The sequence below is a fragment of the Leptodactylus fuscus genome, chromosome 7, assembly GCF_031893055.1.
Source record: "Leptodactylus fuscus isolate aLepFus1 chromosome 7, aLepFus1.hap2, whole genome shotgun sequence".
In the NCBI taxonomy this organism is placed as follows: Eukaryota; Metazoa; Chordata; class Amphibia; order Anura; family Leptodactylidae; genus Leptodactylus; species Leptodactylus fuscus.
The window spans coordinates 124,870,686-124,882,889 of record NC_134271.1 but is presented as its reverse complement, the minus strand read 5'-3'; the positions used below and the strand labels follow the sequence as shown (position 1 = coordinate 124,882,889).

The following is a 12,204-nucleotide window of genomic DNA, read 5'->3' as shown; positions in this document are numbered from 1 at the left end:
TGTCAATCAATAATCCGTCACATAAGGGACTGCACAATGTCCTATTAGATTTTGGGGCTGTTGTTCCCTGATCTACATTGGGGACATGTATTTAGGATACAGGATTGACCTGTATATCGTTGGACTAAACTATTTTGATCATTATTCTGATCAAATCAGATCCCGTTTTAGACTTTGTATCTAAACCTCCATGTGATCTAAGATTTGCCATTCAGGAGTGTGGAAAAGTTGGGGAGGGTGAAATTACTTTGGTGGCACATCGTAGTGAATTATGTCTCGTTTGTTAGTTTTAGCGCTCTTTTTCAGAAGGAACTTGGCTTACTTAGGCTGAGTTCATACTAGCATTGGCTCTCCATACGGGGATTCTGTTCCTCTCTCCACATTTACCACACAGACCCCATTATAGTCTATGGCCGTGATGGCGAACCTATGGCGCAGCATATTATACTGTGTGGGGGCTACTGTGGAGCTGATTTGACTGTGTAGGGGCTACCGTGGAGCAAATTGTACTGTGTGGGGACCACTGTGGAGCTGATTGGACTGTGTGGGGACCACTGTGGAGCTGATTGGACTGTGTGGGGACCACTGTGGAGATGATTGGACTGTGTGGGGACCACTGTGGAGATGATTGGACTGTGTGGGGACCTCTGTGGAGCTGATTGGACTGTGTGGGGACCTCTGTGGAGATGATTGGACTGTGTGGGGACCTCTGTGGAGCTGATTGGACTGTGTGGGGACCTCTGTGGAGATGATTGGACTGTGTGGGGACCACTGTGGAGCAGAAAGCTCTATAAAGCCCCATTCGTATGACCCTATTTTGCAAGTCTGTAATTGTGTGCAATTCTGGATCCGCACATTATTAAGGTTAAATTGCCGTGTTGGCATTTTGTGATAACTTAGTGGGTTTTGGGTTGCAGTTTGGGCACTTGGTCTCTAAAAGGTTCGCCAACGCTGGTCTATAGGGTCCATGGGTTTCCCAGGTAAATGCTTTTTAATGCATATAGGTTTTCATTCATGGAGTCCCCAAGTGGACGCCCCTAGCGGAAACCAGAACACAGATGTGAATGGGGCCTAACTCTGTTGTGGGAATGAGTTGTAATACGAACAATGGCGGTAACCTTTTCTAGAATAATCCAGCACTTTGTCATTGTAATAGATTTGGGGAATTTATTAAGGTTGGGGTTTGCTACACTTGCCTTAGTCTATTCCACAGTGGTGTCGGAAATTCCTGGCAGCAAAATTATTTCCGCAGTGTTATGGTGGCTGACTATTGCCTTGTAGCCCCTTCCAGGGATGTAATATAATCTGTCGCTCTCCCCCTATCGGTTTCTGATGAGTTGATCAGCAGTACAGCAGGCGCCGCCTCTCTCTGCAGAGTCATAGTGGTTATGCTGTTATGTAAACAGAACATGCCGTACTTGTAAGTAGCACCTTAGGTGATAGCTATTTTTAACCCTTTACTGAAAAGGAAGCGTGTATTAGTTATGGGTTAAGGCCCCATGCACACGACCGTAGTTGTTCTCAATATATTGTCCTCAGTTGCGGATAGTATACAGACCCATACACACGTCAGTAATTTTTACTGATCAGTGTCTCGGTCATAGAAACGACCTGCAAATTACGGAGAACGTACGTATTTTTTTTAAATCTACATTTTCCCTATCAGTATGTCTATGGAGTATGGGAGGAAATCCACGCAAACACAGGGAGAACATACAAACTCCTTACAAAGGTTTTATCCTTGGCAGGATTCGAACCCAGGACTCCAGCACTGCAATGCTAACCATTGAGCCACCGTGTGGCACCCAGAAGGACGTGTTCTTGTCCGTATTTGCGGCACAGACTCCCAGATAAGGAGATCATACAAGTCTTTTTGCAGATTCAGGGTAGCGGGTGACCTATAGATGCAGTGTGGATGTGTTTTTGTTGGACTGTGGTTGAGTCCATGGTGTCTTAGGCCTCATGCACATGACCAGTGTTTTTCATGGCTAGCACACTGACCCATTCATTTTCTATGGTCCCATATACACATCCAGGTATTTTCACAGTCCTGTGTTGGGGCCCTGAGTATATCTCAGGACAGGTCTGTGCACTTTGACCTCAGTGAATGTGGCTGTGGAGGCGTGGGTGGTACACTGATGTCATCCATGTGCTGTCTATGCCATATACTCATGGCCTGGTGACACGAACATGGTCATGTGCATGTCGCCTAAGGCTGAAGTCACATGGGCAGCGATTGCTGCAGGTTAGTCGACGCAAACCCTATGCGGTGTATAGCAATGGCACAAACTAAAATCTGCAACACAAAACTTTCCGCCTTCAGAGGCCGGCAGGGAAGCTTGCTGGTAAGACCCCGTTCACATCTGTGCATGGGTTTCCATTCGGGACCCCCCCCCCCCCCCCCCCGAACAAAAACCTAAACCGCATAAAAAAGCTAAGGAAACCCGCGGACCCTGGCATAGAATATAACGAAAAATGCGGAGAAAGAATTCCTACTTGTAGGACTTTTCTCTCTGCATTCTTTATGCGGAACGGGCCTTAGTGTAACAAATAAAAAAAAAAACAACCTTTGTGATTTCGGGGTTTTTTTTTTCGTCATGTGAGAATTTCTTGTGTGTTTCCTGTATGGCCCCGACCTAAGACAAAAATTACACATGCAGTTTTTTTACACCTAAATTAGAAGTAGATCCAAACAATGTTCACAATGTTACATCACAGTAGTCGCGTTGCGAGCTGGTTGTGTCGCGGTCACGACAACCTGACCCCGTTCACTTTTGCGTGGCTGTGATCTAGCCTAGTGAAAGTGTGATTTTCGGACGTTGCTGTCAAGATGGCTGTGTAGCCTTCACCTTAGTCATTCCTTTATACTTCCAATGTGTGAATTTAGCTTGGAGCGGGAGGGGGAGACACAGGGCGATTGTTGCGGACACAGGATGAGTGTAATTACAACCTGCGGAACATTCCAGTCGCTCGGTAAATTGATCCCTTTCTCCGTCTGGCTTATTATTGATAGCTGTGTATGAGAGTGAAGCATTGTATATCCATGGCTGTGTACACAGGCTGTATATAGCCACACGTCGTCTGAGCTCAGGTTTTATTACTGTTGTTTACTCTCCCCAAACAAATGGAAATCTTATATCTATGACTGAAAATGGGGAAGGAGAGGGATTTTTTTTTTTTATTAAGTTCTTTATTTATTTTAATTTTTTTTTACCCCTCTAACTGAAGCCCTATTCACACGACTGATGTGAGGGGCCTCCCAGGGCTGCGTTAATAAATACATATAAATCAAGCTATTCACGTGACTGTCCCTGGTGCTCCAATGTTCTGCAGCTCGGCTACTTTCTTGCTGTTGAATTTGTTGCCGGCTGTGACGTCCCGGTTCCCTTACGCTGAGGCCACTGATTGGTCTTAGTGGTCACGTGACTGCTGAGGCCAATCAGTGTCCTCAGGAATTGAGTTGGGAATGTCACAGATAGTGACATCAGTTTCCTTCTTGAAGCGCTGATTGGCCTCAGTGGTCACGTGAGCAGACATACAAAGGTATCACCCTACTGACTGAGCCACAGGGACTCCTAGACTAATACTAGGATGCCTTGTGGCTCAGTCAGCAGGGTGATACCTTTGTATGTCTGTTCTCACCAGGTTGTGAGTTCGATCCCCGCCTTGTCCTCAGTGGTCACATGCAGCGGGTACCCACCGGAAGACAATAGTGAGCTGCAGGACCAGACCCCACGGGTAGGTGCCGGAGCACCGGGGACAAGTGAGGCTTTCTTTTCCCTTCCCCCCCACGACCTAATTAATATAATTTTAACCTGGACAAGCCCCTTTAAGGACCCTTTTGTGTGTCAGCACTGATCAACAATATAGCAAGCCATGGACTGTTAGGCTAAAGCCCCACGTTGCAGAAACGCAGCTTTTATGGTTGTAGATTTTGTTGTGGTTTTTTGAGCCAAAGTCGGGTGTATAGGAAGCTCTTCTACGTCTGTTTGCTCAGTCCATTCCTGGCTTTGGCACAAAAACTGCAACAAAATCTGCAACAAAAAAAAGCTGTGTTTCCACTACGTGGAGCCTCTGCCTTAATCTGATTATTTGGCCTGCTTGAGTTTTCCGAGTTGTCGCCAGCACCTCCCTCCCATGTTTATGCTGAGAGATCTGCTATACGGATAATGACCATATTTTAGGGTATGGGCAGACATTGCAGTAACCATGTCCAATTGCAGAGTCCCGTTGACCTCCATGGGTAGCAGGGGATTTGGCCGCACACACCACTGGTTGTACCTATAACCTTGGGCTGTATTCACATGACCAAAGGATCATACAAAAATGGAAGGAACAATGCTTTATTCATCTGTTGGACATGTAGTTTTACATATCCCTTATAAACTTGAGTCTATCAGTATATGATCTGTTGGGGTCTGATATCTGGACCCTGTACAGATCAGCTTTTCTAGGTGTTTTCTAGGTTTGCACTGCATGTATTCCCCATCTACTAGCAGCTTCAGACCCCCACAGATCACAGGGGTCTGGGGTCAGCAGTATGTAAAAACAATTTGAAGCCAGAAAACTTCTTTTAAGGTTCCCATAAACCTTAGCCAAACACATATGTAGACAATGGCTAACAGCTATTTCTTCCGAGCCACTCATACACACAGGTTTGCATGTGTTCTGAATGGGAAGAGGGCAGAAAGCGGACACCTCAGTCTGCCGCTGATCTCCTTGTAGAACAGAGGATCAGACATGTTAAGATTTGTTATGCTTGATCCTTCCTTACCTCAGCATCATCTGTTGGCTTATCTTATACACATAAGACTGGTTGTCCAGCATCAAATTGACTTTTCATACTGATCTATCCCCAGGTCATCAGGGGTGCTGCAGTTCCCCACAATCACCACTATGCAGTGGGTGGAGCTGTGCCGCCCCTATTACTTGGCCATCAGCTAATGGCACTCAGAGGCTGCTAGAACAGATGATCTGTGTGGGGTCTATCTGGTGGATCTGGCATCAGTATGAAACAATGATTTACCAGAAGCCCCCCTCCCTTTAATGATTCAGAAGAAAGCAGTGCAATGTAGAGATGTATTGCAGCCTAACATGCCAGCTCTGGCGGGTGCACAGCAGAACAGCTACGAGCCGGGAGGAAGCAGACAGGGGGATCCCACACAGCGCCCTGCCATCTGATTTATTCTGCAAGGAGGTCGTGGACTGTGGTGAGTCTACTTGGCAGCCACTGCTTCCTCCCTTTTATGGACAACTTTCAGATCTCTATGAAGCTGGCGGTACACATTACATTAAAGGGAGTTTAATACTGATAACCTGTCCTTAGGATGCGTCATCTGTATTAGATTAGTGGGGCCTGCCCTCTTTACAGGGGGTGACGTCTCATTCATTAGTCACGTGACCTGTTTGCAGCTCAGTACCATGCAAGTGATTGGGGCTGAACGTCAATTAGGCCTCGTTCACATCACTGTTTGGGAGTTTTTCATGCCCCCCCACCCGAATGGAATACCAAACGCAAGTGCTGGTGCAGTAAAAGCTCACAGACCCCATAGACAATAATTGGGTCCGTGTGCTTGCCGCCAGATCTCCGCAGGGATATTGCAGACAGGAAAGTAGTTCACCATCTACTTTCCTGTCCGCATCATTCGTGCGGGCAGTGTGCAGCAAGCACATGGATCCCATTGTAGTCTATGGGGTCTGTGTGCTTTTACTGCACAGGGCTTGCAGTTGGTATTCAGTATTCCGTTCAGGGGGGGTTCTCATGTGGACGCCTCAAGACGGAATCCAAACGCCGATGTGAACCAGGGCTAATATGATCGATTTTATTCAGTTTATTTTATTCATTTTATTATAGTGTTCTTCACTTGTGGTTTTAGTAGGTTTTACAACTTTCTGTAGATGGAGATGAAGCATGTCCAGGATGTTAGGGGCCGTTTGCACTACCGCCGCTGTCCACCTGGCGGTTTCCGCCCTAAACCCTTGGGATACTGGGCCGGGGAAACTGGGCAGGGGACCCCTTGCCGGCGGTCAGCTTTAAAACCCATTCATTTGAATGGGTTTTTAAAGGTAACTGCCAGTGTCCATATGCATGTGATGCCCATGAAAGTCTATGGGTCTGTACTGACCGGTATAGTTGATCAACCATGGACAAAGCACACCTATAGAGGCAATAAGATTGTGTGCTGCCCATAGTGAGCAGCATGTATCTATATAAAACCCAGGCCTGACAAGTGAATGGACAGAGGCCAGAAGGATGCCCCTTTGGCCAGTAAGTAGAGGAACCCCATAAGGGCATAAACGGCTATATGTTACAGAGATGGGAGGGGAGCTGAAGATTTGTAAGTTACAAAAAGCCATAGATATTGTGTGATCCTAATCCAGGATATACAGTGAGGCATTGGTTATTGTTGCACACAGCCCCCCTATAGAGTCCCACCTCCCCATTTCTTCTGTCCCCTCACCAGCAGCTAAAGGGTGTCACTACTCTCTCTACTAGACCTGTGTGACCATTGCCGTCGGCCATTTATGAAGGAGTCGAGATGTAGAGACGACGGTGGTTTGGACTACAGACTTCTCAGCAATATTTAGGCCTCGTTCACACGGGGCACGAGACCGTGTATTTTGGTCCTGAGTCTGATGCGGGAAGCCGCGTCAGAATAGGAGTAAAATGCGACTGTCATGGCTTCCGACAGTCACGGCTTCCCGCTCCGGAGTAGGCCCAAATGAATGGGCCTAGTCTGGAGGGGCTGTCGCGAGGCGGACGCCGGGGCTGACTCATCTGTGGAATCCGCCTGAAGAAAGAGCAGCTCGCTTCTTTTTTCCGTGAGCCGGAACATACCGCTCACAGAATAAAGAAAGCTAGCAGTCTACATAGACCTGTATTGTGAGGGGGTGAATTCTGAGCTGGATTCAGCGTCAGAATCCGCTCCCTCTTGCCCCATGTGAACGAGCCCTAACTCAGCTGTAGATTGGAACTTGGTGTGAATGGAGCTAAGCCAGTCGAAGCGAAACTCTGATTTGTCTACACCCCCATATGGCTCAGTGGTGTGAATCCGGCCAAGGAAACCTTGGTAAGGACTTTGTAGGTTCACCCCATGTTTGTGTGGGTTTCCTCCTACATACCCCAGACATACTGATAGGGAATGTAGATTGTGAGCCCTATATGGGACAGTGACTGACAATGTCTGTGAAGTGCTGCGGAGTATGATGGCGCTATACCATGTAAAATAAATAACCCCATATTTCTATGAGGGGGACACTGAAAAGGGATTTCGTTGAAGCTAAGCTGTATTCCTAGTACTAGCATCCTCAGTAAGATAGTGCTTCCTGGAAGCAGGCGGTAGGTATGACTCCTGCACGACGCCATGTGACAGCGGACTCGTCTTTCCTGCTGGGGCAGCTCCTCTATTATGAGGCGACATCTTTCTGCCTATTATTAGCCCTTATTACAGGGAAGGGAATGATGTGTTTACCCCACATCCTCCTCCTAAGCACTCAGTTTCTCCGAAGCGGAAGCACGTTGTGGGGTGGTGCCGCACGAGACGCCATGTGACTACGTCTATAGTGACAGCTCGCCCTGTTAAACTCCTCCGGTTTCTGGAATGTGTCTTCTGCTCTGTGTCATCTGTGGTGTTTTTCTCTAGGTCTGTCTTTCTGGTTTCTTTCTGGATTTATACTGTGTAGTGTTTGTAAATGTTTAGGACGGCGTCTTGTGGATTTCTTAGCATGCACGTTCTTGTTTTAAGGCTCTGTTTTTAACCCTAGGCTCTCTGTGTGTCTGCCTGAACCCATTTAATATGGGGCCAGATCTTTCATATAAGAGAACGGTTAACCAAACTGTACCTTTTATTTGATCTGGCCATACACAATAGGGGAACGTCATCCGAAGCTGCTGATTGTGACCATCTAATGTGTAAAAGGGGTCTGACGACTGTCTGTGGAGACCACCCAAAGGATCGGTTGTTTATTAAAGTCTTTGGTCTTTCTATGGTGAGAAGTCCAGGAGGCGGAGCTATCAGTGATTGACAGCTGTCTCTATATACAGAGGCGAGGCTTTCCCCCCAAAGGTTACCCTCAGAGATGTGCACTATTGCATACCGCTAGTAAGCTGTAACCTTTCCTGGAATTCGCCCATCCTGGTCCTGGAGATATTGATGGCATACGTTTCGGCACCGCTATCACTCTACTGTCAGAAAGGCGGAGAGGCTGCGTCATCGCCCCTCCCCTTATATTACTCTTCCATAGGCTTGTACTGTCAGAATCGACGTTGTTCACAGCCCAATAATGACCCTAGGCTTTAAGGCCCGCATTTCTGACAGTGGAGAGATATCGGTGCCAAAACGAACGTCACCAATATCTCCAACACAGGGGCACGGACCGGGAAAGGTGACTAGTCGGCTGTCTAGCAGTATATAATCACATCTTTGAGGACATGAAATGTCCTCTTTAAGAAATACCGTCCTCAATGAGATGTGTGTACAGATGACTGCCATCTTTGTCAGAGATTTCTGCTTGGATATGAAGCAGTTGCAGTCAGGCCGTCTCATCTTTTACTTTTACATCTCCGTCCAAATAAATTGACCGACTGTTTTCACGGGGTTGTCTGCTGGAAGATTCTGCCAAACGGCAACACATTCCTACCTATAAAAGAAGACCTCTCGCCTCTCCTGACATAGCTTAGTAAATACTTGGATTCCCCATAAAATACAGTTTGAGGGAAAATTTTCTCATAACTGCCTTGTCCTGTCTGGTGGTTTCGTAAATGCCAAAATTTGGAATTTGACACCGATGCCAGTTGTTGTATTATCGGTTCTTGATACTAAAATGATACGTTGCCAAGAAATGGGGGGGAACGCTACAAAAATAAACCCCTTCTGTTGTCTCTTATATGCCGCCGCCCAAATCCTGACTCCTAATGGTGCGAGCGATTTCTAACATTGTGACGTTCTCCTTACTGTCCCTTCACGTATAGCATTGAGTCCCTCCCAGATTATCACTGGGGTGATGGAGAAAAGATGGTGGGGTATTCCTCTTGCCCAGCACTAACCAGCGACATGTTAACCCTGCAGATAATATGGTGTGCAATGACCGCCACGTTATCTCAAATAGCATTGAAAATTAGATGGGCAGTGCCTCCATAGTGTCATCCCTCTGTTATTCCTCCTTGAAATTTATTAATGGGATCCTATCATACAAACTTATTATTTTTTCTGAGTAACACATCGGAAAGGCCTCAAGAAAGGCTATTCTTCTCCTACCTTTCATTGTCTTCTCTGCACCGCCGTTTCTGTAGGAATCCCAGTTCTTGTTGGTATGTAAATGAGTTCTCGCAGCACTGGGGGCGGACCCCAGAGCTCAAACAGCACTTGGGGCGTACCCAATGCTGCCAGAGAACTCTCTCCAATGCCGCATCCATCTCGCGCAGGTCTCAGACTTCTAGGCCTTTTGGCAGTGTAGACTGTGCATGCCCACAGGCCACGAGAAAATGGCCGCTTACCCAGTATTGTAAGCGGCCATTTTCTTGTGGCCTGTGGGCATGCGCAGTCTGCTCTGCCTGAGACCTGCGCCAGAAGAAGAGGATGAAGAGGACATTCCTGATGAAGATGGAGGCGGCACTGGAGAGAGTTCTCTGGCAGCATTGGGGACGCCCCCAGTGCTGTTTGAGCACTGAGGACCGCCCCCAGTGCTGCAAGAGAAATAATTCGCATAGCAACAAGAACCGGGATTCCTACGGAACGGCGGCGCATTGAAAACAACGAAAGGTAGGAGACGAATAGCCTTTCTTAAGGCTATTCCGACATGTTACGAACAAAAAAATGTGTTTGTATGATAGAATCCCTTTGATGAGTTGTCATCAGCGTGATGCCAGTTGGAGGAGCGTTCCTACACAGAGTAAGAGTCCAGTCAGAGCACCCTGTGTAGGGCACACGCCTTTGAAAAGGGGGAACGGTAACTATTCAGTCATCAATTTCCAGGAGGAAAAACAGAAGAACGCATTCTTAAAGTGTAAAGATGCTGTTGCTTGATACTTGAGGAATACAGGTATTCACTAAAGCAGATGTGTCAGGAGAGGTGACTAGTCATTGACTAATATATGGATTTTATAAACATAGTTGGACTTGTAAGAATTTGCACCGCGTCATACAAATCCCATTAATTTACACTGTGGAATCTTGGTGCTCATTTTGTATGAAAAAAATCAGCGCCGTAAGACCTGAGCTTATTGGTAAGAGCAGAGATGTTTGGTGTGACCGGTGTAATATGTTTGTATAGGGGTGAGGGCAGCGCTCCGTGTCTGTCCCCTACCCGGCTGCAGTATGGAGCTGAGAACATACATAATCAGCTTAGCGCCGAGGCTCACACTTCACAAGCGCCTGCCTTCCTGCGGCCAGGCTGGGATTAACCTGCTTTATCTGTGACATTAATAACCCATGGCCTCTGTGTGCTCCTTCTCTCCGCAGGTGAGGGCCCCAGCAGACAGATCAAGACTCTGCTGAGACGAAGAGCTGACTAGTAGACCTGCCACCCCGCTCTGTAAGGAAGCTGCTCTCCAGGCAGAGCCATCATGGCTGACGTAGATCCCGACACGCTGCTGGAATGGCTGCAGATGGGGCAGGGGGATGAGCGAGACATGCAGCTCATTGCCTTGGAACAACTTTGCATGCTGCTGCTCATGTCTGATAATGTAGACCGCTGTTTTGAAACGTGAGTTTTTCTTCCTCTTCTTTATGTTACATGTTGGATTTTCAGAGACTTTACTAAATTGTACTAAATTTGTTGTATAGAAGAAAGCGCCACTGTTGTCTACAGGTTTTTATGGGTATTGCAGCTCATAAAGACTTAAAAGGGGTTTTCTGGTACTTAAAGGAGTTTTTCAGGATTTAGGTTATTTATAACCTATAAGTTTATAGACTTATAGGTTCTAAATAATTCATAGGGGGGACCCCACACCAATTAGCTATGCTGTGGGTCCACTTCTAGCACCCGTACTATGCACAACACTGAACAGGAAGCAGTTGGCGCCCATCCCTGTTTAGTGGACAAGTTCTGGTACTGCAGTTGATCTCCCATTGAGGTCAATGGGAGCTGAACTGCAATGTTGGTGCCTGACCACTCTACAGGACCCCTTCTTGTGCATAGTATGAGCACTGGAAACAGCACAGTAGAGCTGATCGGTGCGGGGGTCACCTGTTGGCACCCACAGGTCTATCCTTAGTGTAGGCTATAAGAGCCAAATCCTGGTCAACGCCTTTAAATGTTGCTGGCCTGTATTTAGGCTAGTCTATCATTGTCAGATTGGTTGACTGAAGGGGCCACAGTGCACATGTGAGCTCTTAGGCCGCTTCATTACACGCAACAGCACTGCACATACTGTTGTGGCTGTACATGGTACTACGCATGGAATGTGATGCAGTAGACTATATAGAGTATATCTGGCACATTCATGTGGGATGAAATGCAATACTGCAATAGCGCATACAGCTGCTACAAAATGTATGTAGCTGTACATGATAACCAATGAAGAAGTCAGAATATATGTCTTCAATTTTAAAGTCCCACAAAACCCCTTTAAGTGAATGACAGCGCCACACTTGTTTGTGAGTTATCTGTTTTTTTTTTGGTGGGAAAAGCACATTTTTTTTTTTTTTTTCCTTATTCAGCGCCTTTAGGTTAAAACCACACACCTGGGACCCCAACTGCTATACGATATAGGGCGGGTTCACACCTGCGCCCGATCTCCATTTTGCAGGTTTCCGTTTTCTTTTGGCAGAAGACTGAAACCCGGCAGTCACTGTCCGCCAGTGAGCGCTCGTGAGCGTCTTCTGCTCTCCACGGTGAAACCGTTTTTTGGTTTTTTTTAAACCGGACACAAAGTCCTGCATGTCCGACTTTGTATACGGTTAAAAAGAACAGTTTTGCAGCGGAGAACAGAAGACGCTCATGGGTGGACACTTTGCAAACCCATTCAAACGAAAGGGTTTGAAAACTGCCTGCCGGTTTCCATCTCCTGTCCAGTTTTTCAGGCAGGAAACGGAAACCTGCAAAACTGAGATCGGGCGCAAGTGTGAACCCGCCCATAGAGGGTAATTACTCACAAATGGTATGAGAATTGGCCGCCAAGGATGGACAAGGCTTCTATATGTTCAGCAAACTAAACCAATGAAAGGGAGTCTTACAGAGCGAGGGTTATGGGAAGAATATGCA

General features: G+C 46.9%; 1 protein-coding gene across 2 annotated transcripts in view; it reads left to right on the top strand.

Annotated features, from left to right (window-relative positions):
* Positions 1–12,204, top strand: part of HECTD1 (HECT domain E3 ubiquitin protein ligase 1) — a 48,700-nt gene that overhangs the window by 2,913 nt on the left and 33,583 nt on the right. For both annotated transcript variants that reach the window (XM_075282954.1, XM_075282953.1), the window contains exon 2: positions 10,461–10,704. In XM_075282954.1, the coding sequence (XP_075139055.1) occupies positions 10,565–10,704 (140 nt within the window). In that variant the 5' untranslated portion in view covers positions 10,461–10,564. The remainder of the gene's footprint in view (positions 1–10,460; positions 10,705–12,204) is intronic.